The sequence below is a fragment of the Anguilla rostrata genome, chromosome 1, assembly GCF_018555375.3.
Source record: "Anguilla rostrata isolate EN2019 chromosome 1, ASM1855537v3, whole genome shotgun sequence".
NCBI lineage: Eukaryota > Metazoa > Chordata > Actinopteri > Anguilliformes > Anguillidae > Anguilla > Anguilla rostrata.
The window spans coordinates 83,474,542-83,501,569 of record NC_057933.1 but is presented as its reverse complement, the minus strand read 5'-3'; the positions used below and the strand labels follow the sequence as shown (position 1 = coordinate 83,501,569).

At 40.6% G+C, this 27,028-nt stretch overlaps 1 protein-coding gene and 1 long non-coding RNA gene across 6 annotated transcripts in view; both read left to right on the top strand.

The window, feature by feature from the left end:
• The window catches only part of LOC135241099 (sialoadhesin-like), a 45,435-nt gene extending 19,035 nt beyond the window's left edge, over window positions 1–26,400 (top strand). The window contains exons 1-8 of one of the 3 annotated variants that reach the window (XM_064311237.1): window positions 19,813–20,086; window positions 20,746–21,042; window positions 21,549–21,926; window positions 22,290–22,577; window positions 23,116–23,412; window positions 24,335–24,718; window positions 25,065–25,352; window positions 25,884–26,393. In XM_064311237.1, the coding sequence (XP_064167307.1) occupies window positions 19,849–20,086; window positions 20,746–21,042; window positions 21,549–21,926; window positions 22,290–22,577; window positions 23,116–23,412; window positions 24,335–24,718; window positions 25,065–25,352; window positions 25,884–26,206 (2,493 nt within the window). In that variant the 5' untranslated portion in view covers window positions 19,813–19,848 and the 3' untranslated portion in view covers window positions 26,207–26,393. Of the gene's footprint in view, window positions 1–18,303; window positions 18,449–19,250; window positions 19,635–19,812; window positions 20,087–20,745; window positions 21,043–21,548; window positions 21,927–22,289; window positions 22,578–23,115; window positions 23,413–24,334; window positions 24,719–25,064; window positions 25,353–25,883 lie in introns of those variants that run through there. The other 2 variants (XM_064311251.1, XM_064311245.1) reach the window with 2 other exon arrangements.
• LOC135241614 (uncharacterized) overlaps window positions 1–27,028 on the top strand; it is a 130,311-nt gene that overhangs the window by 70,430 nt on the left and 32,853 nt on the right. The gene's annotated exons all lie outside the window — the stretch shown is intronic.

Sequence of the window (27,028 nt, the reverse complement as noted above, 5' to 3'; positions counted from 1 at the left end):
CCAATTTCTACCTAGTCATAGATTTTCTCAAATGCTTGAACTCATTTTTTGAAACAAGTTTTCAAAAGTTTTTGGAACAATTATCACGAGCCACGAAACAACCGCCTTTTTCTGGATAGTAAAATCCATTTTTTAAATACAATCATTTTTTCAAAACTGCAAATTTATTCTTAAAAATCACCTCAAGAATGTACATACAGATATGCAGGCAAGCATGCAAATTTGACAAGGATGATTTCAGTTTAAAAAGTAGGTAATAGCTCCAGACAATCATACTGACATGTCTGGCACAGGTTTTTAAGGCATGTCAACAAATTGTAGTCTGACTCTTGACTGGTGTAACCCACTACAGCTCTTTCTTAATGTGGCAAACGTTCACATTTTTCACATGAAATATGAGCTGAACCAGTAGCAACTGGTGCCGTGGGAGTGGGGTACTACACACACTATCTAGGCACTAGGCAGTGGAGATTTCAGTAGGCGGTCAATAGTCCTGACTTCTGTTAATTAACTGTCTGGCTCACGGTGTATTTTGTATGACAACTAATGTGCATGGGGGTTGCCGTGGCGATGGGCTAGGGTGTGTAATACCATTGTAATTTTCTTGTTTTATTTTCACAGCGATGACCAGCATGTGGGAATACAGGAAAACATGGGGCCAGCCAAATACTGGTAGGGCTCTAAAGTACACAGAAGTAAAATTTTCAGACTCATAATCTGATTAAACATAAATTAATAATGCTGAATTGGACGGTCTGAAATGCCATCTAGCAGCAGGAGACAGGGGCCCGGTGAAGATCCGTCCTCTCCTGGTGGTGACAACATTTATGTCAACAGTGGGGTGAGTTCAATAATGTAATGTCTCCTGTTAGCACATGAAAGGAATAATATACTATTTTAGATTAAGTGAGCCGTCAATTCTAGAACTATTGACACCCTTCATGAAAGTGAGCAGAATGACTGTAAAAAATTAAAGCATACAGTGGGTCATATTTTCGGCTATAACGTAAGGGGGGGCCACATGCTGTTATCTTAACACAATTTTTCAGACACAAAAAGTTTTTATTGAGTAATACAATTTTTTTCTGCAGAACATACAGTAGGTTTCAAAATGACTGGCATGCCTATGATTAATATCTGGTTAAGCCTCCCCCGGAGAGGATAACAGCACTGAGTCTAGTTCCTGTAACGTCTGACACTGTTGGAGACATGGGGTTAAATTGGGATTTGGGAGGTGGGTGGACCCCGAGATCCGGTGGGAGGTGGGTGAAAAAAGGTACAAACCATTGAATGTCTCAGCTCAAAATAGTTGTATCTTTAATGTATTGTGCACATAATTGTTTTAAAAAGAATGTATACTATTGATGCAAGATTTACATAATGTATTTCAAGTAATGGAAAAAAACTTTCCATTAAACTAATCATTGATCTCAAACTGTTTTAATTAAGTTTCAGTGATTAACAAGCATGCAACATCTGACTAATCAACTGGAAAGGGACATAGCTTCTTCGCATTGTGTTAGGGAGATTAAATGATAAATGTGATTTAGAAAAATCCGTTTTAATCACTAAGCAGCGGCGGAATCTTCCCCTGAATTTCCTTGAGTATCAATACAATTAATCCACAAAATAGGCTACTCAACACTATCATATATAGCCAGCTCTCCCCAAATAGGCAGTTTTAGCGAGTAGCCTATGCCTTATTTTCATTTGCAGTACGAAATTGTGCACATTATTTGCGAATTCATGCACTTCCTTCTCCGCACTCGTATTCATGGAAAATATCTGCAATTCGTAGATTGTAAACAAAATTGAAGTGCAGGTTTTGTTTTTGCTGGTTATTCTGAAAGCTAACACGGTAGATAACAGACTGGTGTATCTTGTTTGTTAAGTGTAGACTACTTGGTGATTAAAATTTTTAACGGATAAATTGAATTTATGATTTAATCCCCCTAACATGGTATGAAGATGCTGTGTTAGGTTACTTGCCATTTGATTAATCCGATCGTTGGCACGCTTGATTATAAAGGAAAATTACTAATGAAAACAGGCTGCGATCAATGATTAGTTTAAATTAAAGTTTTGCGCCCCACCGATTTTCAACTCAACAGTTGCTGCTGAATTTAAACCTTATGTATGTGGGAAATATTCAATCCCAGCTTAGCTGCTGACCAGCAACCTGCTGATTTTGCTCAAGCAATCAAAGTTGCTGTTAATAATAGCCGGCGTTCGTGGGGGCTGTTTATTCATCTCTCTTTAAAATGTTGCATAGATGAAATTACATGTTAATGAAATTACCTACCGCATCCGCTTCCAAACAATCAAGCCAATCAACGATATTGTTCTTTCTGTGCCTGTCTATACAAACGACTGTTCCTCCTGAGTTTTTTCCTTCGGATTTTTGATTGGTTGAGTGAGTAACTGGCTAGAGGGGACACATGGACTGGAGCCTACGAAAATGGACTGGATTGGCATAGTTATTTGTAAAACTGCTGGTAAAATTATTTATTTATTTACCAAAGGTGGGTGGACACCGTCCATCTACGTTCACCCCCAATTTAACCCCTGGTTGGAGAACACTTTTGGAGGGATATTGGACCTCTCCTCCATGCAGATAAATTTGAGATCCTTGATACTTTTAGGTTTGTGGACCTTGTGGACTTCTCTCTTAAATTCAGACCACAAGTTTCCAATAGGGTTTAAGTCCAGAGACTGAGATGGTCATTGCAAAACATTGATTTTGTGTTCATGCAATCATTTCTGTGTTTATTTTTAGGTATGTTTGGGGTCATTGTCTTGTTGAAAGGTCCATCTACGGCCAAGTCTCAACCTCCTGGCAGAGACAAACAGGTTTTAAGCTAAAATATCCTAGTACTTAGCATCAGTCATCTTCCACCATATTTTTCTGTGTTGCCCCAGTGTTTTTGAGAAAAATTATATTAGTTAAAAAAAAAACAAGTATTTTTTAAGAATTATGTTTATTTGAGTAAAAGCAGTTTCCCCAAATGTTTCATCAGAAATTTTGGAACACAATGTGCATTTTTTATTCTATTATTCTATTCATTTGGTTGTTTTCATGGAGGGTGCCGATAAGCTGAGTGTATGTTTTTCATTTCCTCAGGCAGTTCTACGTATTCTTAGATACTTCCTGATAATGAGCCTGCTTTAAAATAGCTGGTCGAGGGGACTTTTGGAAGGAAGTACCCTTCAGAGAACTCAGAAGCAGTTTGTACCATGATGTCATTTTTACTGAGCCTGTACCTGTTACAGACCTGCCAACCTTGGGAAAATATTTTGCGTACCACAACAGTCAGTGTAACGCTTAGTTCACATGCTTTCGCACCACTTCACTTTGCACGCACACACAAGCCTTTCTTCATAATTCCAGTTCTGACTGTTAAAGTGATCAGGCAAAATTGTATAATTTGACATGATTCTAAAATATCGCTTGCACTGCACTGGGCTATATTATAATATACTTTCAAGTCAAAAGTTTGAGTACACCTGCTTAAAACAATTTTTTCATGATTAATATTTCATTATATGATATGTGTGCTTTTACAAACTGATAATCATAAGTGAATTGCATTCACTTATTTAATAAAAATGGAAGTAATTTATTTTGTATATTGTAACATATGTTTTCATTTTCAAGTATTTACAGAAACGTATGTTGTAATGTAAAAAAAGCTTATGTTGCGATGTAAAACGCTGTCAATTATGAATAAAACCAAGTTTCTGTTCATGATTTCCATTTTTATTTAATAATTAAATTATTGAATCAGCTTATACAGGCACACATCATATAGGCCTAATGAAAAAAATAGTATTCAATTGAAAAATTATCTCGGAATGTAGGCTTTTGTAACTAGAGGTTTAGCCAAATTATTACCTGAAGCTCCTTGGTGGCTAATGTCAAAATCATAATTGCACAATGTGCAAAATGCATGGTGCGGAAGTTTTGAGGGGCGGAGCCACGGCCATTGCTCCCGATATTTTGCGAGGAACTTCTGGGGGGCATGGACTAAGCGGCCAAAGACTCGTTTGACTCATTTCCTTGTTGTATTTCCTGGTCATCACTGCGTCATGATTATTTTTAACTGCGGCTGGTCTACGGTACTGGCTGTCAAAATAGGAAAATTATTTGCTACGTCTTATGCCGTCGTATATCAATATCCTTTGCACAGGCCATTTGCTGCCAATGAGTAATCTTGCGTCATGGATTCTAAAGGCTATTGAGCAAAAGGGTCTTGGAGTGGCGTTTGGTGACTTGGCCACCGTCACGCTCAAAATGACTCCATTAGTGTATTCATACGTCTATTCGTATAGACGCTAAATCGCACTCGAAGTCTATCGTACGAGTCATTTTACTATTTTAGCCACACAATTAGTTCATGAAGGTATATAACCATTGTATATGGAGTCCATCTATGCTAAACGTTGCAACTGGTTACCAATCTTTGATAGTGCAAACCCATTACGATATTCCATCTGTCAATTTGTGCTTGAATTATTTCGTCGACATTCCGATTTTACCTCAGCTGCCAATGGCAAGCGTAGAAGCGAGAATTAAAAAAACAAAGTACTTTTTCGTTTTTGAAGGTCATTTCCTGGTGATGTAGTTCCTGGTTGCTCACTAGCGCCACTACGGATGGCTCCAGTATAGGTGTTTTCATATCCGGTTTACATGTAAGTCTACGGTACAAATGCGATCAAAATACAAAGTCAATAATTTTTTCTCACAAGAACAAATAGTCATAATAGGTGTATTTTATTCGTCTTATGACTGTCCATGGGTCGATTTCATGATTTATTGCGTCATTTGGGCACAGTGCCAATATTTGTTCTGGACCAATGAGGTACAGCTTGCGTCACTTCCGGATTACTGCGGAGGACTGACCTACAGTAGGGGCTACAGTCTATGGTCACTGGGGTGGGCGGTGGCGCTTCTTGGCCTTGACATTGCGGCTCCGGCCACGGTTCACCTGTGCCAAGTCAGAAAATGCAGGCATCCCATTTCGTGGTGATTTCATTATGGCGTGTGCTATTTACAGCTGCATTAGACGACCATAAAATAATCCTCCTCTTAAGTTTTTCGGAAGCCGAGTAATTTTTACTATTTCCTTTAGCCTACTTAACCAAATAATTAGTTGGCAGAAAGCGTAATCAGCTTGCTATATTTGGTAGTCCAGTAGCCTATGCTAAAACAGTTCGCAACTTCGGCTACCAAGCCATTTGACTAGCTAGCTAACATAAACCGGCAAACATTCAATCTGTCAGACGTGTTTGACGGCTTGTCAGTCGTGTACATTCCGTAAATGTCTACCTGGGCTATGCTTCACGCATGTAACAAAGCTACTATAATCCCAATTTTGGAATAAACACTTTTTCAGTTTCACGAAGCGAATTAAGAGTCTCAAGGTTCATTTGCTGAATAACATACAACACACAAAATTTAACGAAATTAACCATCTTGGCATTTAGAAAGGAACACGTTTTTAGCATTTAAGAGACCGACAAGCTAGGCATTTAAGACAGTGGTTCTCAGAATCGGTCCTGGGGGCTCCTTGTGTATATTGGCTTTTCTCCATTGGTTTTGATGATTTACAAGAAAAAAATAATAGCCTAATAATAATTAGAAATTCAGTGTAGGCTACATTATTTTTGTCTTCATGCACCAGGTGGAAAACTTGCTTCAAAGTGCGTTGTCATATTTACACGCCTGAGATCAGTTATTAAAATACTTGGTAGATTTGTTCACCGCTGACAGTGTTAATTTTTATTCGGTAGAAAGTGACTTGCGAACGATCGGTCAGCTAGCGTCACCAGCAAGTAAACACCACAAACGGCGATGGAGTAGTAGTAGCAGTTAATGGCTCATTAACTGACTGGCGAAAACCTACGACGATAACTTGCTCGGTTAACAGCAGGTCTACCAGACAGTTATACGAAAATTAGCCTAGTCAAATCACCAGTAGCTACACATCTCTGATTGATTGACCATCAGTGCTCAGTCGATGTTCTTCCCTGTGGTTCATATTGCTAATGCGTGAGCTAACCACGGATAGCTACCTAGCTCACTGGCAAGCTGATATGCTAGCTAAGCATATCGTTTTGCTGAGAAACATAAATTGAAGATAACTGAACATAATTGTATTATTAATGTCATACATATAACGTGATTACATGACACAGTACAGTCACGGATGGAAATTAAACTCCGTAAACATTTGATATATATTTTAAAAAATAACGGCAGACAGTCAGCTAGCCTCAAGTTCGTTCATGCAATCGTTCGTTCAGGTTATGGCTTTTCCGCACCGGACTGTCAATCACATTGTAAAATCACAAGACGCTTAACTCTATGGTTTTGGCTCCAAATCGAGGAACATGGCTGCGCCCGCCATTGACTTCAAAACGTGTTTTAGCAGACCCACGGAGAGCAATGGTGACGTCACAGTAGCTTTGTCCATATTTTTTTCAGTCTCATGGTTACGCCAGTAGGTGGCTGTTAGTATCCTCGTATCAGTATGTATTCTTGAGCTGGTCGGGAGGGTTAGAACCACGTTAGCCGAGTCCCCTTTGCATCTGGTTCAATCGGGGATTAGTTTGACAATACCGAATGAATTACGGTATTTGTTTTCGCTCTTAACGAGGATTGTTTGGCTCTATTAAATTACACAAATATATTAGATATACTTAATATATATTTTTACTGTTTTTTTTTTGTAGCGTAGTTCCCTATTTTGCGATTTACCACCTCGCATTTTACCAAGACTTGTGTGGTTGTGGTACAGAATGAGTGGCGGGGAGGTTCAGCCAGTCTAGCTCTGGTATTTTTTACATTCGATTCAACCGATGTCGTTAAAACCATGTAAATTAGTTTTTTGAATATTGTGTTGGTTTTCGAATTAAATATCTAATTGATATTCATAGGAATATATTTAAATAATATATTAATAGAGGTGTTATTTTTGCATCAGTAATTGTCGTACCCGACGATTGACCAGTAACATCACAAAAGCGTTCGGTTGGCAGGTCTAGTTACTTCTAGCATTAGTTAATGCAATGACAATAGTTTAAATATGTGTGCCCTTTGTCTGTTGTGAACATATTTTGAGAAGGGAAAAGCAAAAGAAAGTATTATGAGGGATTTTTTAAAAGTAATGGGGTAGTGCCGAACATGTAATGCACAAAGTTGCTAGCTGCAGAAAAACCTGTACTTTGTCGTGATGCAAATGGGTTTCAACGTGTTCTTTTTGGCTTTGACACCATGAAGGAATGAGATTCAAAGGTCTCCATGAAATTTCACATATGATACTTTTTTATCGGATATAGCTTGTGCGCGATGTGATTAAGGCTTGTGATTTCTGTCAGCACGACAGAAATAGGCGTTTATTATCGGACGGCCATGAAAATGGAGGTTTTGCCTGTGGTATAACAAGAATCATAAGAACCGTTTATTCTGTTCTGTAGTACGTGTGCTGGGTGTGGAAAGGGTCCTTTTGATTTTTTAACGGTACATTACTTGATGTCTTATTTCAATATTGTTTATTAATTTTGCCATATACTGCTTTGCATTGTCACCAAGTATATTACTATAATCAAGAGCGAAACATTCATATTTAATTCATTGATTATTTAGTGTTCTGAGAATATCCTTGCTGCAATAAAGGGGTCAGCTTTTTGTTAGAGGGGTCAGCTTTTGTGATAAATATATGGCCCTTGTATGATGTGCTTCTATCTGTAGATCCTACCAAAAAATGTAAGAGTGTCTGCAAATTGTGTATGGATTTGATAAAGTAAAGCCTAATTTGTTTTATAAAAGATTAAACACAGATACAGCACAATTATTTTTGTCATTTTTATTGATTAAAAGTACAAGTACATAGGTTTGTGCATGACAGGTAAAAGCTAAATCATCTGAAATAATATAAAAATGAAATCTTTGGACGATGTTTCTTATTCAGATCAACATGCACAATGACATTGTAACACTTCTCCGTGTACAAGATTTGTATGTCCATGTATAAGAAAAGGATTGGCTTCCTATTGAATATCCAGCTGCAGTGCTCTTGTAAAAAAAAAAAATACGTAAATATAGGTGTCTGTTGGAAATGGACAGTGGCCATATTCACATGTTTATGGTTATAGTATGGTTATAGGTATGGCTCGACAGCTCCTGAGTTACTGCATTCAACACTGGGGGAGTGGCATCTAGGGTACCTGTGTACCTGTTTCATTCTAATCAGAGGCATCTTCCACACATGTATACACATCATCTTCCTCTCCAACCTGCTGGACCGAGAACAAAAATCAGATTCCAGTGGTTTTTCCAAAAGTGAAATTAGCTTATTTAGTTTAATTTTAGGGATTAAACTGAATATTATACAGGTGTGGTATAAGGTTTATGGCATATTATTGAATAAATGGTAATACTGTCTTTGAATGGTCCTTCTTAAGATTTGCACTAGTCCGTCATTAGTCTGGACGAACGCATGTACTTTCTGGGGCAAAAGCGGCAGCTTCCCTATTGGTTAATCGAACTGTCTGTCTCAGTGTGCCGGTTCTCCTGTCCTTCTAATGAATGTGTCGCCCCTCATTTTTCGATTAGTTATTTCATTTTAAATGTCTAACGTTAGAAACAAAGACCTATTTTTTAGCGCAAGTCCACATAGTAGTACGGTTTCCGGTTTTTTCTTCTTCTTTGATTTCGTTTCGCGGTAAAATCGAGAAGAAGCGAAGCAAAACATTCCAAAACATTCCGATGAAACCAAACTTAGCGATGGAATCGAACAAACTAACATCTGCTAGCTTTTGTTTGATGCGATATCGGTGTAATAATGAGGTGCATTGTTCCTGGTTGTTATAATGCCCCCGTTAAACTTGCCTTGAAAGCACGTTTTCATAGTTTTCGATGCGATGCAACTTTGTGCCAGACATGGCTGGATGTAATCAGACGCATACATCAGGGGCGACATAGCTCAGGAGGTAAGAGTGATTGTCTGGCAGTCGAAGGGTTGCCGGTTCAAACCCCACCCTGGGCATGTCGAAGTGTCCTTGAGCAAGACACCTAACCCCTAACTGCTCAGGCGAATGAGAGGCATCAATTGTAAAGCGCTTTGGATAAAAGCGCTATATAAATGCAGTCCATTTACCATTTACATGTATATGTCTATGATCAGACGCCCCAACATAACAGCCGAAGAAGTTTGCAAACGAGGACTAAGGGTATGCAGCGACTACCTTCAAGGCACCGACTACCAAGGCGACCGTCTGAAGCCTGGAGCTGTACCCACCGTTCTCCCATCGTTGGTCGAACCGCTCGAGGTAGGTACTATGCGGGCTGGCTAACGCTATCGCATCTGTCTGTGATACAAACCACCGTTTGTCCTGGGAATAGCCTGTGGTTCCTCAATCTCGGCCCGCTCCTGACTCGCTCTCGCACGATCAGCCTGCAAATTAGCCAGCTCTTCTTCCGTGTATTCCGGCTCGAATCGATAGGGCACAACAATCCCATGATCAAAAACAAAATCTCCTTCGTCCTCAGACATTTTCAGTTTCGCTAACTAGTAGCCATAACACTATTTCTACGATCAACCTAATGTTATTGTCTGCAAGTACGCCCACATCAGAAGTCGCACAATGAAATGCATCCTCGAGTTCGACACTAAACTGCCTGGGTCTACTTCCTGCATTTATAAAGGAAAACAACAAAACAGCGTAAAATATTAACATAATGAAATAACTAATTAAAAAATGAAGGGCGACACATTCATGAGAAGGACAACATCAGTCACGAGAAGCAGAAGTGATATAAAGTGTAATTCCCCTTTAAGCAATACATTCATAAATGCCTATGTTAATAAAAGAGCTACATAGAGATCTGGGCATGTGGTGTGCTATGTCAATGCAAATGTAGCAAGTGACATTACTGTGACAAGCTTAGTGATAGAAAATGTGCTTATTTGTGGTCATTGACATGTGCATTTATGAATGTCTACGTAGTGCTTATGAGAGGACGGTGTACTGCTTATGAAGGGCTTATATATCTCCTTAGGACCATTCATAAAAGCTGTGTCTAAAGAAACACGTTGTAGAAAAGAATACCAGACCAACTTAAACATTTTTGAACTACAGCAATCAACCTGATTTAGCGACAGTTGAGATCGTTTACTGTGTAATGTGTACAATCAAATCTAACAGTTTTAGTGTTGTCTGTTCCTCCCAGTAGTACGTCTAAGTGCTAGACTTAGCTGGCAGCTTGTAACCTGACAAGATGTCCACTCTGCCTTGTACTGGCCTTCCATTAGAGTGTTGTTTCCTGATCTATGCACCCATTTGCCTGCTGTATGTCTCTCTGGTAGAGAGCATCAGTAATGCATGATGTAATGCGTTATGTACATCTGTGAGAGCACCCTTATACATACCCCAATATTACCATACATCTGTTCATCGTTTACATAAAATCCACTGTTGATGCTTTTTTCCTCCTTTCTAAAAAAACAAAAACAAATGAAAGAATATTTAGGTCCAATTCAATTTGGGTATTAATATTTTCTTTTTACACTTAAAGGGGACAATGAGTTTTTAAAAAATCAGTTTGGCACTTTGTGTTTTTTGATACAGATAAAATGCAGTCAATGTCAGTGGTTTCCAAACCTCTCCACAGGGACCCACAGCCAGATCCAGGTATCGATGTGTTCCCCCTCAAGCACACCTGATTTCATATTACAAATTATAACCCAAAATCCAGTTTTCCTGTGGTTTTGGTTATAATTTCTCACAGGTGTGGAAAAAAATACCTTGCTGCCATAGCGTAGGAGGTCCCTGTCATGGTTGTGGCTGCGTCGTCCATACCAGTTACAGGTTGCTCACGATTGTGTCTGACAGACATCATAACACAAAAGTTAAAATAAAATCAACATTTTAAAAAAGCACTGGGTGCCAGTTACAAAGGAAGCATGATTACCTCGTTCTTCTTGCTAGCCACACCACAACGGCCATGCCTGCCACCAGCAGCACAGCAGCAACTATGAGTGAAATGTACTGGAGTTCACCTGCAAGCAGAGACAAATCAAACTTAAGTGCCTCTCTGTTGTCGTTCAGTGGTGATTAAAATCAGTGTAGTATGATGGGTAAGGAACTGGGCTTGTAACCTAAAGGTCATGGGTCTGATTCCTGGGTTGGACACTGCTGCTGTACCCTTGAGCAAGGTACTTAACCGAAATTGCTTCAGTATATATCCAGCTGTATAAATGGATACAATGTAAAATGCTATGTAAAAGTTGTGTAAGTCGCTCTGGATAAGAGTGTCTGCTAAATGCCTGTAATGTAATGCAATGTAAATGCTGTTTAAGTCGCTCTGGATAAGAGTGTCTGCTAAATGCCTGTAATGGAATGCAAAGTAAATGCTGTTTAAGTCGCTCTGGATAAGACTGTCTGCTAAATGCCTGTAATGTAATGCAATGTAAATGCTGTGTAAGTTGCTCTGGATAAGAGTGTCTGCTAAATGCCTGTAATGGAATGTAATGTGACGTAAAATCTCTTCTAATCTGCAACCTAAGTGCCCACTGAATTTGGACTCATCACATATTTGTGGTTTATTAAAATAAATCGGACGAACAAGCCAGAAATTCGCATTCAGAGCCATCCGATGATACTTCTAAAGCTAACCAGGCCATTATTCCCCTTTTCTCTTCTCCCTTTAGCTCAGGGCAATAAAACAAAAAGTGTCTCCCCATCCCCCCGATGGCTCACTACACACAAAACCACATCATAATCTACCTACCACTACTAACTACATTTTTTCCAGTTGTGGGAAACATGTTAGTGTTGACCTGTATACCATATGTTTTATGATTTAGATTTTGTGACATAAACAATTAAATTATAAGCTACTTACTTTTTTTATTTGTTTTTTTATTTATTTAATTTTTTACATTTGCTAGTACATTATGTGTGTATCATTAATAGTTTCTCCCATATTTCATAGGTTTTGATACATTAGTCTTGACCAAACGCTTGTGCCTTTCATATACTGCCATCATCCATGTATCTGGTGTGTGTTGCCACAAACTTAAGAGGCTTAATTTAAGAGCAGTGCAAAGCAGACAAGATTGCCTGGTGTGAAAACATGCTAGCGTGCTATTTCTGAACACGCCACTTTGTCAGCAAACATCTCACACCTTTGACAGCTTTGTACACCACTTGTCAAAAACAACGTGATGGCATACACATCCAAAAAAATGACACTGATGTCAGTACATTTTAGTTTTCCGGACAGCGGACGATGGCCTACCGCTCTGGGGTGGTGTGAAGACTGCGGACGTGTTTCCTCGTGAGTTGCTGGCCTGGCAGGTGAGCTCTGTGAGCCTCTGGGTACTCCGCAGCGTGCCCAGCGTGATGGAGCCGTGTCTCTCAGTGCCGGCGCTGGCATCGCTCCCTCTCTGGAGCAGCCAGGTAATCTCAGGGGGAGGTTCTGAGTCCACTACGCACAAGCAGGCCACCCCCGCGGCCCTCACGCTACAGGCCGGTCCCTCTTTTATTTCTGGGGCATCTAGAACAATCAGAGGAAAATATGTAACAAAGGATTAGTGCTGAACTGAATCAGGGTTCTACCTGAAGCTTGATTCAGTTCAGGTTTCTGAGTCAACTTTGACTCGGAGGGAAATAAAAGTGCATGATTTCATTTAAAGTATGGCCAAGTTCAGAAAGCCCCAGAATAGGTTTACCAAATATGTGATGAAAAATGTAAACATACATTTACATTATTTTTTTCTATTATTGTCTCACAACATTAATTATGTATGAAAAACTTGAAAAAAAAAAGTTATCCTCGCATTTCCATTCCATTTCCAGCGGGCAGTGCCAGTGAGATCGCTTTTGGCTTACACTCCACACTGATCTTGGCCGGAGTGGAGTTCTTCTTCTGTGTTGATGGCTGCACAGTAGAGAGCTTTAGTGTGTCTGGACACGTTGTGCAGTTTGTAGATTCGTTCCTCTGACAGCAGAGTGCCAGTGATGTTGTACCACTGGTAGTCGTGTGCAGGAGGGTTACTGTCACTGGAGCACTGCACCTCCACAGCATCTCCCTCCTTCACCACTGTGGACTCAGGCTCGACCTCCACACGGACTGGGGCATCTAGATGAACAACACGGTTTTTAGATGACTTGAGATTATATTTAATTGACTTGACAAGTCACCGCAAGTGGTACAATCTGGACCAGGGCATTAGTATTTTTAAGGCCAAGTAAAATTATCACCATCTGACAGAGTTCCTGTACATTACATTACATTACAGGCATTTGGCAGACGCTCTTATCCAGAGCGACGTACAACAAAGTGTATAACCATAACCAGGAACAAGTATGACGAAACCCCTAGAGAGAAGTACCGGTCCAAGTGCAGGGAACAACCGCATAGTTCAACTTGGACCCTGAAGCTTAAACTGATTAACACTAACAACGAGAACGGCAACAACGCAGTCTATGGAAAAAATACAAGTAGTTAAGACAGTTAATGCACCTAAGTCATCTACGAAACAGCTGCCTAGTTACAACCCTAAGCTTACAGTCATTTACAGGGGGGTAGGGAGGGATGGGGAGAGGTGCAGCCTGAAGAGGTGAGTCTTCAGTCGTCGTTTGAATGGGTCAGTGTCTCAGCTGTTCTGACCTCCACAGGGAGGTCATTCCACCATCGTGGGGCCAGAACAGACAGGAGACGTGTTCTGGAAGTGCAGTTGCGAAGAGGGGGAGGTGCTAGGCGTCCTGAGGTAGCAGAACGGAGGGATCTGGCTGGCATGTAGGGTTTGAATATCTGGTGGAGGTATGCTGGGGCTGATGATACGTTTCCACCGCGGTCTAAAGTCCCGCGAAGATTAGGCAAATTAGCCCACTGACGTATGAAAAAGTGACGTGGTCGTCGGTCCATCTGTCCTATGATTTCTTCTGTAACCCCATACTACCACTGAAGTAGCCTACATTATTTTCTAATAACCGGGACAGCCCGGAGGGGTTTATTCCACTTATATACAACGGGTTACCAACAATGATTATATATGGTTACTTTTGTATTTTTTTTTTTATCGATTTAATCACCTGGAATTGAAATATTCTTCTGCAGCCGTTTGGGCATATTTTACCGTTGTCAAGCAAAACTGTCGTTGGTAGTTGAACTTGGACCGTTGTTATGCAACAAATAGGATATAACAATAATAAATGTAATATGCTGTCCCAGCACGAATGCTTTTTATTTAAAAAAATTATAAAACGAATACTAAAGCAAGAAAAAAACAGAAGAGCACACGTTATAATTCCAAGAAATGGGGTGAGGAAGTTCATTTATCAGAATCTGTTTTAGCGTCCACTATTACTGAGGATATTTATCTCACCAAACCGAAAGTACCACGTGTAAAACCGGAGGTATGTACAGAGGTTGAACCTCCAAGATTTTAGAGAAAAAGAGGAATGTAAATCTCTTACCTTATCTCTGGAGTTTGCCTCAGATAAATTGCCTGTCACTTGTGGACAACTTGTTTCTGCTCAGGAAAATGATCCTTCCTTGCATAAGTGTTTTGAGATGGTGGTTAAACCTGTTGTAATGGAAAAAAAAGTCGATTGCTTATTTTGTAGATAATGGATTGTTAATGCGGAAGTGGTCATCTTCATTAACTAAAGCCGCGTTTCCACCAAAAGTACGGAACTTTTAGTCCCAGGAACTACTTTTCAAGGAACAATAGCCGCGTTTCCACCGCAGGAACTTTACCCCGGAACTAGGAACCTTTTGAGGAACTCAGTGCGTTTCCACCGCAGGAACTAGGGTCTAAATTTAGTTCCTGGGGCTTTATTTTACCCCCCAAAAAGTTCCTGCTCGGGGGGTAGTACTTTCCGAAAGTACAGGAACCTTTTGGGTGGAGCTTGCAGCGCTGAACATTTCTGATTGGTCGAATACTCGCAGCATTTTTTTGTATTTATTTTCAACCGCCATGTTTGAAAATAATACATGGAAATATGCAGCCGCAAACCAATTTATTTTCATAATAACTTCAAATCAAACTTGTATGTTATGCGGCTTAATTTTAAAGATTAAAGGTTTTTTCTTCTGTGTAAAAATAACTTGTTGCTGGGTATATATTTATTATTGTTATTGTTTATTATTATTATCATTGCATTATTATTATTATTTCTGTAATGAAAACAAGCTTTTGTTTCATAAACTTGGCACTGATAACAGCCTGACATTATTTACAGCACCATTGTGGGGTCTTTGCTTTTATATTCCAATATCATTATGCCTTAATTAGCTAGTTATAGATTAAGAGTTGTTGTTTTATGTGTACAAATTGCTTTCTGCTGAGTATAACAATTTATGTTGGGAAAATAAACTTATTCTATTCCATCAACTATGTACTCATACTATGTGTATGATGTAAGCAACACAGCTACAACTAAGGAAATTGATAATGGGTGTGTTAGATTTACAGTAGGTGTGCGAATGATCAAGCATTGACAATAGTCAATAGTATTGGTGGCGCAGAGGCGGTGGGGGGCCCCCAAATAAAATTCTGTTTAGGGCCCCATAAAGGCTTGGACCGGCCCTGATTCAGCAAACTCATCTGAAACATTTGGGAAGTGAAGTAAGATATAAATACATCACATTGGAAATTAAACAGGAACTCAGAAGAAGAAATGATCTTTCCAATTTCAGTCAGAAAGAATAACGAGTGGAACATATGAGAAACGCTCAGATAGAATATCTGTAAGTAATCCGGTAAATTTTTCTACTCTTTTGATTGCCTTCTTGTGGTGAAACACATTTAAAGCAGCATTCCTATTCATCAAAGCATTGGTAAGGACAATGCTACTGTTAGCTTTTGAATAACAACGATTATTTGATATTTCTGGTTCACAAATAATCTGTGATCACTTTATAAATGCTTTTTGGTGAGTGCGATAGCTTTTACCAGTTCTGTTCATGGAATAAGGAGTCATATGTTGTGCATTTCAGTGGGAAATATTTACATCAGTGTTTCCTGTGGAATTGATCTCTGGGTGTGGTGGTGGGTGTCCGAAGGGGGGGCAGGGGTGTAGCAAAGGCGAAAAAGTTTAAGACATAAGTTTAACAACCTCTTGAGACTTCTTAAAGGTTTTTTTTTTTAAATATCTAAATCTATCTTTGAGCTCTGATGAGCTCTTGATACAAGGAATAGCATTTTGCAAGAGCTAAAAAGTAGTTTTAGACATGCTTTAAAACCATAAAAGGTTTGTTAACCCTTGTATTGTTTGTAAATATTGAAGCAAAATAGGCCTGTATTTTGAGTTATGGTGGGGTGAGAACAATTAAGAGCACATTGTCCATCTAGAAGTTCTATCTTCAAGAATAGAGGACTATAACCAAAATTGATACTCAAGAAAAGTTACATATTGCACTTTAAAAAGGGACATTCTTCTGCTAAATTAACTTAATTACCATGACAAAATAGTACTTATGTCAGGGTGCGACGTGAGGGGTTAGGAGCCAAACGCAGAGGGGGAAAAACTCAACTCCAATGATGACGGAGTGTGGCACAGTGGGTAAGGAACTGCGCTTGTAACCGAAAGGTCGCAGGTTCGATTCCCGGGTAAGGACACTGCCGTTGTACCCTTGAGCAAGGTACTTAACCTGCATTGCTTCAGTATATATCCAGCTGTATAAATGGATACAATGTAAAGTGCTATGTAAAAAGTTGTGTAAGTCGCTCTGGATAAGAGCGTCTGCTAAATGCCTGTAATGTAATGTAATATGAACAAAAGACTTTACTTAAAAAAGGGAACAAAAAGGCCTCGCAGGGCAACTCTTCAAAAAAACACAAGGTAAATCTACAAACACAGGAACCACAGAAAATCCAAAAGTACAAAAGCACGTGGAAAACCGAACATGGGCAGGAACACACAGGGCAGGAACATGAGCAGAAGGGCACACACAACCAAACACAACCAAGGATCCAGCACCTGAGTCAAGGAAGAAGGAAACTTAAATAGAACAGACACTGACGAGACACAGGAGGGCACCATGAACAATCAGGCCACGAGACAACCAAAAAGCAATAATTGAACAATTGAAAACAATAATACAATTACACAGGGTACAAGCAGGACACAAAACAGAAGTGCCGCCATCTGGTGGCCCAACAAGGAAAACACAGACAGGAACACAGAACCATGACAACTTTTTACTTAACAACATACTTTGAGCCGGGTCCACATTCAAAGCCCTCTCTCTCTGTCTCCCTCACACTCAATGAAGTTTACATGCCTTGTCCGTGCAAAAAAAAAAAAGTAAAAAGTGAGAAAAATGGCTTTAAAGATTCTGTTCTGTTACATTCTAATTCTACTGAGAAGCATGATACAAAAATGTCCTAACTAACTTAGATGCTAGATTAATGTATTTTTTTATTTGCTAGTGTTATCTGTATTCATTTCTGGACACTGCAGAGATTGCTCCTCGTTATAATCATAATCGTCATTAGAATGCAGCCCTCTTTGTCAGCTGTAGCAACTGTAGCCGAACTCAGTTTTGCTAGCTCACTACATTCACAAAACCTTAAAAATAAACACTTTCCCTTTCGTTTTCATGGAAAAAAAAATCACCATGTTGTAGTATGGAAATGGAAGTAGTTGAATCACTACAAGTAGTATGTATTTTGAGGAGTACCGTATGGGCTCAAACTAATGCCAAAAGTATTTTGTATTTATAAGCAATGACTTGTGCTTGCAACTTATGGTTTATTACCTCCGGCAATATAATTTCCCATAATGAAGTCAACGCCTGGTACAGGCAAAGCGGACCGTACAGCCACATTAGAATAACCCGTGACTAAATCAGTCTGAACATGTACTTTGTGTAAGGGAACAGTAACAAAGGCCATATCAATTCCCTGAATTACCACATTAGCACCACTATATGTCACGTCCGATACGGCTATCACGTCGGCCAACACAAAGGATTGCGAAGCTCCCGTGTCTCTTAAAATCCGCACCGGTTTTTGCTCAGTCGGATCACCGGAAAGGGAAACAAAATCTTCAAAAATAAACGGCTCAAAACCTTCTTCAGGTTTGCTTTCAGGACCGTTTAAACACTGAGTGGTTTGAGGAACAATTCTGCCTGTAGGCTTAGCTGGGGCAGCAGTTTTCTTTTTCAAAGTGAAACAGTTAGCAATAACATGCCCTACCTTATGGCAATAGAAACATTCACGTTCCTCTTTAGACCATGGGGGTGACATTTTGGAATCTTTTGGAGATTATATAAATATTTTTTTTATTTTTTAAATGGTGTCCCAGTACCAGAGTAAAGCAGCGTGTAGCCCAAATAACCCTTGCTGTATTTTACAGGTTTTCAGGAGAATATTTAATTCAGCCCACATGGAGCCATTTGCATGGGTGCTTCTATATGGAGTGTGTTTTCAAGGTGTGCTTTGACTTATCTTATGTTCTTTGTACTCACTTTTTCTGTGGCAGATATTTTTAATCAGGTTATTGTTTTATTGATTATTTATTGATTACATGTTATTTCTTTTATTTATATTTGTGTTTATTCAATTTAGAAAGCAGACACGATGGTTCAAAATCAAGATAAACATAAAATTTAAATAGCATCCATTTGTCGAAAAGATATCACTAGCACAAATCATTTATACAACATTTCACAGTGTTGGGGCTTTGTGCTGCGTGACATGTTCTTACATATTGTTGTTAACTGGTCACTTACATTTTTTTGGTGAGGATAACCTTCTTGCCACAATATGTTTAGTTGGCTTTGCACATCTAAACCTAACTACATCTTCTTTGCCATGTGTCTATAGGCGTTGGGTTACCTGTGGTTAAAAAAAAAAAGTTAAGTTAGATAAGATTTCAGTCAAACCTACCCATCCACCTCCCTCCCACTCTTCCACTTCCACAAACCATTGGTTTGTTATTTAATAAATACATATATTATGTATTATATAAACTGAATTTTTATTATTTTTATTTTTTAACCGCAAGTGACCCAGTACTTTTGGACTGTACTGTGTGTGTGTGTATATATATATATATATCCAAGACAGAACACATTTGCTATGGTCTACCACATTGTTAATGGAATTTCATTAATCTGATTAACTGAAAAATGCTAGTTAAGAGTAGCTAAGGCAGCAATAGGACAGCAAGAAAAAAACAAAAAGGCTTTTGTTTCACTCCTAATCAAACCAATCAAATTTCTGTTTTCTAAGGTGCCATATTTGGCGTTTCCTGGGCATGGAGTGTCACCGTGCCCAGAGAGATGGAGGGCATGGTAGGGTCCTGCCTGGTCATCCCCTGCAGATTTTCTTATAGCGAATACCCACCCAACGACAAGGGCAGAGTGGTCTGGTACCAATATGTCGACAGAGGATACCCTCTGGTGTGCGATCCAAAAAACCCAAATGAAGTCATCGAAAAGTTCAGGGGAAAAACCTCTTTATACGGATCACCTTACGAGGGAGACTGCAGCCTGAAGATCGACCCCCTGCACTGGGGTCACCAAGAGGAGAGGGTTTACCCCTGGGTGGACCCAGACTACATCACATATCGCTATTTTAAATTTTATGACAAAGCGGTGAAAATCCGTGTACGAGGTGAGAGAATTGAACTCTTTATTATTTCTCTACTGTGTTATGGTGAAGGTTTTCATTTGACTGAAAATGTACCAGTTTTCTTGGAAATGATGGATGTGACTTGCTTAGAAGTGCTAAGCGCAATTATATGTTTGTATTTCATGTTTTTTTTTTTTTAAGACAGAGCAGACGAACAAAATTAAATTTTGTCGGCTCATATACGGTGGGAGAACAAATGACCGTCCAGTGCAGCGCCTACCACACGTGCCGACCGCGTCCCCCAACATTGCGCCTGACCGTAGCGGGACATACTGGGACACCCAAAGTCTATCACACAGAAGTGCATGAAGGCAAGTGGAAAATCACCATGGAGATGACCTGGACATTAGACAACGCCCACCAAACCATCACTTGTGAAGTCAGACATCCCTTCGGCCAGAGCGCATCCAAAACCGTCAGCCTTAAGGGACAATGTGAGTAATTACATATAGATAGAGGTAAATTAGTTCTAGTGTTTCACCCACTAAAAAAAGATCCTGAAAATTGCTTTTGGCTATAAGCTTATTTTCCGATTTTATTTATCACTCCTACAACTGTACAATTGTAGAGTTGGACACGCCCCAAAATCTTCAGCCTTGAGTTACCGCTACCGTACGACAATTGCGCTTTTATTTGGGATATATTTGCAATTACACAGCCATGGTTAAATTTCAAAATTATTTCCATCAGCTACAATACTTGTCAGTTTTCTACAGTTAGCATTTAAAGCTCTAGATGGAGAGTGCAGCCTTAAGATTCATGTCTATGCGAGCTCAGCTTGTGAACCGTGATGGAACAGGAAGCAGGGAGCAGTTAGCCTCGTGTGTTGAGGAGAGTGAGAACTTGTTTGCGCTCTCCCTTAAGGGAGGAAAATCAGACGTCACTGCACTGAGCGTGTCAGGTGACTAGGACTGGGCCTTCACACATGGGAGTGAAATGGTGGGAAATCATGAAAATAAACACCACCGCTGCGTGTGACGTAACCGCCGTCAGAAAATGTCATGCTAAGGCGATGCCTGAGAATAAACGACTGTTGCAAGGTCACATGCAGATGCTAAGCAAGGGACCAATGTGTACTAACCTTCTGCCTCAGGTTCAGTGACAAAGGTCACTATAAATCCCAGTTCGGAGGAGTTCCTGGAAGGCGTGGAGAAGGACGTGGTCTGTTCCGTGTCCTACGCCTGCCAAGAGCAGCGTCCAGATCTGTCTTGGAATTATGGAGGCATGAAGGTCTCCAGCGAGTTTAAGAAACGAGGCAGTGGGAGCTGGGAAAGCCGGTCCACTTTGACATTCAAGGCAGGGGCCAGCGACCACAACCAAGCCCTGAAATGCACCGCAAGGTTCACCAATGGGCAAACTCAAGAGGGGTACATCACTCTGAAGGTGAAAAGTGAGTTTTCCCAAAATGAGAGAGGTCCCTTTTTCAGTAAGAATGAAAAATGGTTTACAGTTTTGCATGGCATGCCAGATAAGGTATGAGGACAAAGATATCTTTGGAAAGGCAGTTTTACGTGTTTACAGATAAAGCTTTATGTGATAAGCAACTGTCACAGCTAAAAGCTTGTAGCTGCTTTCAATACTATGTGTAATAGCAAACATACTGTAATTCAACTTGGAATCTTACGATGTACTAAAAACCTCTGATGTGTGAACCAATCAGAAGACTATCCTTTCCGTTGTCATGACGCTGCGATTCCAGAAAATCAGTGCGTGCCTCAGCACTAATGCATTCTGGTTGGCAGTGGGGGGTTTCTCAATGCTATGTTGCACTGATTTAGACAATTGAGGAATTTTAATTTTAAGAACACAGAGCTCACCATCTGGTTACTCCATAGCGTCTGCAGTAACTGCGCTCGTGTGCAGATGAAATCTCATCTTCCTGCGGGTGTTTTTCAGGGGCCATGTTTTCCCTGGGGTGGAGCTTCTCTATGCCCAGCCAGGTGACAGGCCTGCAGGGCTCGTGCCTGGTCATCCCCTGCCATTTTGAGTACTCCTCCACCCTGCCCTCTGACGTCAGTGTCATGTGGTACAAGTACACGCCCGGGGAGTACCCGGTGGTGTACAGCCCAGCGCGCCCTGGTGATGTCATCAGTGACTTCAGAGGGAAAACCTCTCTGTACGGATCTCCGAGTGACCGGAGCTGCAGCCTGAAAATTAACCCCGTCGAGATGAACCATCATAGACAGAGGCTTTACACCTGGGTGGACCCGAAGCCCATCTCCTCCTACCACAGACAGAACTATCAGGACAAGACCGTGGAGATTTACGTGACTGGTGAGAGGAAACCATTCATTATCCCCTCGTCATTTCCTGTTTTGTGTAATAAATTAGGGAAAGATTTTCAACAAAATTTTAATTTGGCTGAGTCATAGGTGCAGGAACCAGGGGTCCATGGCACCCTGGTTTCAGATAACGTAGACTCACAATGTTTTATGGTCAGTGAAGCTCACAATGTACAACATGTTGTACAAGAACAAACTATAAAGCCATAAAAACGGACTCATAACCGTGCTAAGGTAGGCTGGTAGGCTGTCTTTGTTTCCATTTGCAGTTAAATGCGTTGCCTCCACTGATGGTGGCCATTAAAAAAAACAAAAAAACTTTTTCACCGATTTCATTCTTCTGCATTTTCTGCAGACAGAGTGGATAAACCAGAAATGCAGATTATTGGCATACCCAAGGTGGGAGAGCAAATCAGCGTGCAGTGCAGTGCGTACCACACGTGTCCGGCCACGCCCCCTGAACTGAGCCTGATTGGTTTTCCCGAGACGGGCCAGCCTCGTGAAACTCAAGCGCAAGACGTCAAGTGGAAAACCACGTTGGTGCAGACGTGGGTCATCGTTGAAGATCAACAGACTGTGTCTTGTCGTGTCCGGCATCCAGGAGGCCAGGAGGCCCAGGCGGACATCACCATCCAGGCCGAATGTAAGGCGCTACAGCAGGGTAGTGTCAAACTGACATCGATGGTGCGCTGCAGGCATCGCTGGTTAATCAGCCCAGTTCATCAACTGCATGTTGAGTTAGGACATAATCTGTAGGGGAATTCTTCTTATGGATGCCTGCATTTCAGCAACTAAAATGTAAATTAAGCCAAAGTAAAACATATTTTGTGTTTTTTATCACAAATTTTAATTACAGTAAATGCAAATGTCACCCTGTTTCAAACTCAGTAGACAGGTTTGATGATAGCTGAACGGGCCACACAGTTTGCAAAAGATAAAAGACACCCAGGCTTAATTTGAAATGACCTGTGGTATTGTGTTTGGGAAAGATTGATCCTTGGTTTAATTTTTGCAGTCCACTTTTGTAGCTATAATTGCGCACTCAAGTCCAGCCTTCACAAAGAAAGAAAACAATCATAAATGAAAAACAACAACAACGGTATACAAACATAAACTGACGACTATATTTTACTAACATGTTAACAAATATGGATTGTAGCTAAACTGCATCTCTGCTTTAGGTTCAGTTGGGGAGATCATTACTGATCCCGGCCCAGTGGAGTTCCTTGAAGGTGTGGTGAAGAACGTCACATGTTCTGTCTTTTACACCTGCTCTAAACAACAGCCGGCTATTGTGTGGAACTACAAGGACATTCCAGCCTCCAGCAGTACTACAAAAATGGCTGCCACTAAGTGGAAAACTGTATCCAGTATAATGTTCATTGCATCTATGGACGACCACGGTAAAACTCTGACCTGCACAGCTGAGTTTCCTGATGGGAAAAGGCCAATGGCCTCAATCGATTTACACGTGAAAAGTACGTATATGGCATAAAATTATTAAATTAAACAACATAAGGCACATAAATACATAACAAAATGCTTTATATAATGTTTCCTTAGAGGTGTATGTTTGGAGAAACTGGCAAGAAAGAGCTTGATTTTGATTTTTAAAAGATGGAAAGTATATATTTAAAATGCACAGTGGCCTTTATCACCTCATAGTATACAACCCTACTATCTCCTGAGGTAGAGCAGTATGGCACCAGTATAATATAATTTATCTTGAAAATCGCCAGCTGTATCTGAATGGAATAACAAACACATTCACAACCAAGCCCTGAAATGCACAGCAAGGTTCACCAATGGGCAAATTCAAGAGGGGTACACCACTCTGAAGGTGAAAAGTGAGTTTTCCCAAACTGAGAGAGGTCCCGTTTTCAGTAAGAATGGTTGAATGGTTTACAGTTTTGCATGGCATGCCAAACAATGTAACAAGGTATGAGGACAAAGATATCTTTGGAAAGGCAGTTTTACGTGTTTACTGATAAATGTGATAAGCAACTGTCACAGCCAAAAGCCGGTAGCTGCCTGCAATACTTTGTGATTTCGCTTATAACAGAAAACATACTGTAATTCAACTTAAACGAGAGATAGAGTTAATAAATCTTACGATGTGTGACACTACAATGTACTAAAAACCTCTGATGTGTGGACCAATCAGAAGACTATCCTTTCCGTTGTCATGGCGCTGCGATTCCAGGAAATCAGTGCGTGCCTCAGCACTAATGCATTCTGGTTGGCAATGGGGGGTTTCCCAATACTATGTTGCACTGATGTAGACAACTGAGGAATTTTAATTTTAAGAACACAGAGCTCACCATCTGGTTACTCCATAGCGTCTGCAGTAACTGCGCTCGTGTGCAGATGAAATCTCATCTTCCTGCGGGTGTTTTTCAGGGGCCATGTTTTCCCTGGGGTGGAGCTTCTCTATGCCCAGCCAGGTGACAGGCCTGCAGGGCTCGTGCCTGGTCATCCCCTGCCATTTTGAGTACTCCTCCACCCTGCCCTCTGACGTCAGTGTCATGTGGTACAAGTACACGCAAGTACACGGGGAGTACCCGGTGGTGTACAGCCCAGCACGCCCTGGTGATGTCATCAGTGACTTCAGCGGGAAAACCTCTCTGTACGGATCTCCGAGTAACCGGAGCTGCAGCCTGAAAATTAACCCCGTCGAGATGAACCATCATAGACAGAGGCTTTACACCTGGGTGGACCCGAAGCCCATCTCCTCCTACCACAGACAGAACTATCAGGACAAGACCGTGGAGATTTACGTGACTGGTGAGAGGAAACCATTCATTATCCCCTCGTCATTTCCTGTTTTGTGTAATAAATTAGGGAAAGATTTTCAACAAAATTTTAATTTGGCTGAGTCATAGGTGCAGGAACCAGGGGACCATGGCACCCTGGTTTCAGATAACGTAGACTCACAATGTTTTATGGTCGGTGAAGCTCACAATGTACAACATGTTGTACAAGAACAAACTATAAAGCCATAAAAACGGACTCATAACCGTGCTAAGGTAGGCTGGTAGGCTGTCTTTGTTTCCATTTGCAGTTAAATGCGTTGCCTCCACTGATGGTGGCCATCTTTTTCACCGATTTCATTCTTCTGCATTTTCTGCAGACAGAGTGGATAAACCAGAAATGCAAATTATTGGCATACCCAAGGTGGGAGAGCAAATCAGCATGCAGTGCAGTGCCTACCACATGTGTCCGGCCACGCCCCCTGAACTGAGCCTGATTGGTTTTCCCGAGACGGGCCAGGCTCATGAAACTCAAGCGCAAGACGTGAAGTGGAAAACCACGTTGGTGCAGACGTGGGTCATCGTTGAAGATCAACAGACTGTGTCTTGTCGTGTCCGGCATCCAGGAGGCCAGGAGGCCCAGGCGGACATCACCATCCAGGCCGAATGTAAGGCGCTACAGCAGGGTAGTGTCAAACTGACATCGATGGTGCGCTGCAGGCATCGCTGGTTAATCAGCCCAGTTCATCAACTGCATGTTGAGTTAGGACATAATCTGTAGGGGAATTCTTCTTATGGATGCCTGCATTTCGGCAGCTAAAATGTAAATTATGCCAAAGTAAAACATATTTTATGTTTTTTATCACAAATTTTAATTACAGTAAAATGCAAATGTCACCCTGTTTCAAACTCAGTAGACAGGTTTGATGATAGCTGAACGGGCCACACAGTTTGCAAAAAAAAAAGACACCCAGGCTTAATTTGAAATTACCAGTGGTATTGTGTTTGGGAAAGATTGATCCTTGGTTTAATTTTTGCAGTCCACTTTTGTAGCTATAATTGCGCACTCAAGTCCAGCCTTCACAAAGAAAGAAAACAATCGTAAATGAAAAACAACAACAACGGTATACAAACATAAACTATATTTTACTAACATGTTAACAAATATGGATTGTAGCTAAACTGCATCTCTGCTTTAGGTTCAGTTGGGGAGATCATTACTGATCCCGGCCCAGTGGAGTTCCTTGAAGGTGTGGTGAAGAACGTCACATGTTCTGTCTTTTACACCTGCTCTAAACAACAGCCAGCTATTGTGTGGAACTACAAGGACATTCCAGCCTCCAGCAGTACTACAAAAATGGCTGCCACTAAGTGGAAAACTGTATCCAGTATAATGTTCATTGCATCTATGGACGACCACGGTAAAACTCTGACCTGCACAGCTCAGTTTCCTGATGGGAAAAGGCCAATGACCTCAATCGATTTACACGTGAAAAGTACGTATATGGCATACAATTATTAAATAAAACAACATAAGGCACGCAAATACATAACAAAATGCTTTATATAATGTTTTCTTAGAGGTGTATGTTTGGAGAAATGGCAAGAAAGAGCTTGATTTTGATTTTAAAAGATGGAAAGTATATATTTAAAATGCACAGTGGACTTTATCACCTCATAGTATACAACCCTACTATCTCCTGAGGTAGAGCAGTATGGCACTAGTATAATATAATTTATCTTGAAAATCGCCAGCTGTATCTGAATGGAATAACGAACACATTCACAACCAAGCCCTGAAATGCACAGCAAGGTTCACCAATGGGCAAATTCAAGAGGGGTACACCACTCTGAAGGTGAAAAGTGAGTTTTCCCAAACTGAGAGAGGTCCCGTTTTCAGTAAGAATGGTTGAATGGTTTACAGTTTTGCATGGCATGCCAAACAATGTAACAAGGTATGAGGACAAAGATATCTTTGGAAAGGCAGTTTTACGTGTTTACTGATAAATGTGATAAGCAACTGTCACAGCCAAAAGCCGGTAGCTGCCTGCAATACTTTGTGATTTCGCTTATAACAGAAAACATACTGTAATTCAACTTAAACGAGAGATAGAGTTAATAAATCTTACGATGTGTGACATTACAATGTACTAAAAACCTCTGAGTGTGGACCAATCAGAAGACTATCCTTTTCCCTTGTCATGGCGCTGCGATTCCAGGAAATCAGTGCGTGCCTCACACTAATGCATTCTGGTTGGCAATGGGGGGTTTCCCAATACTATGTTGCACTGATGAGACAACTGAGGAATTTTAATTTTAAGAACACAGAGCTCACCATCTGGTT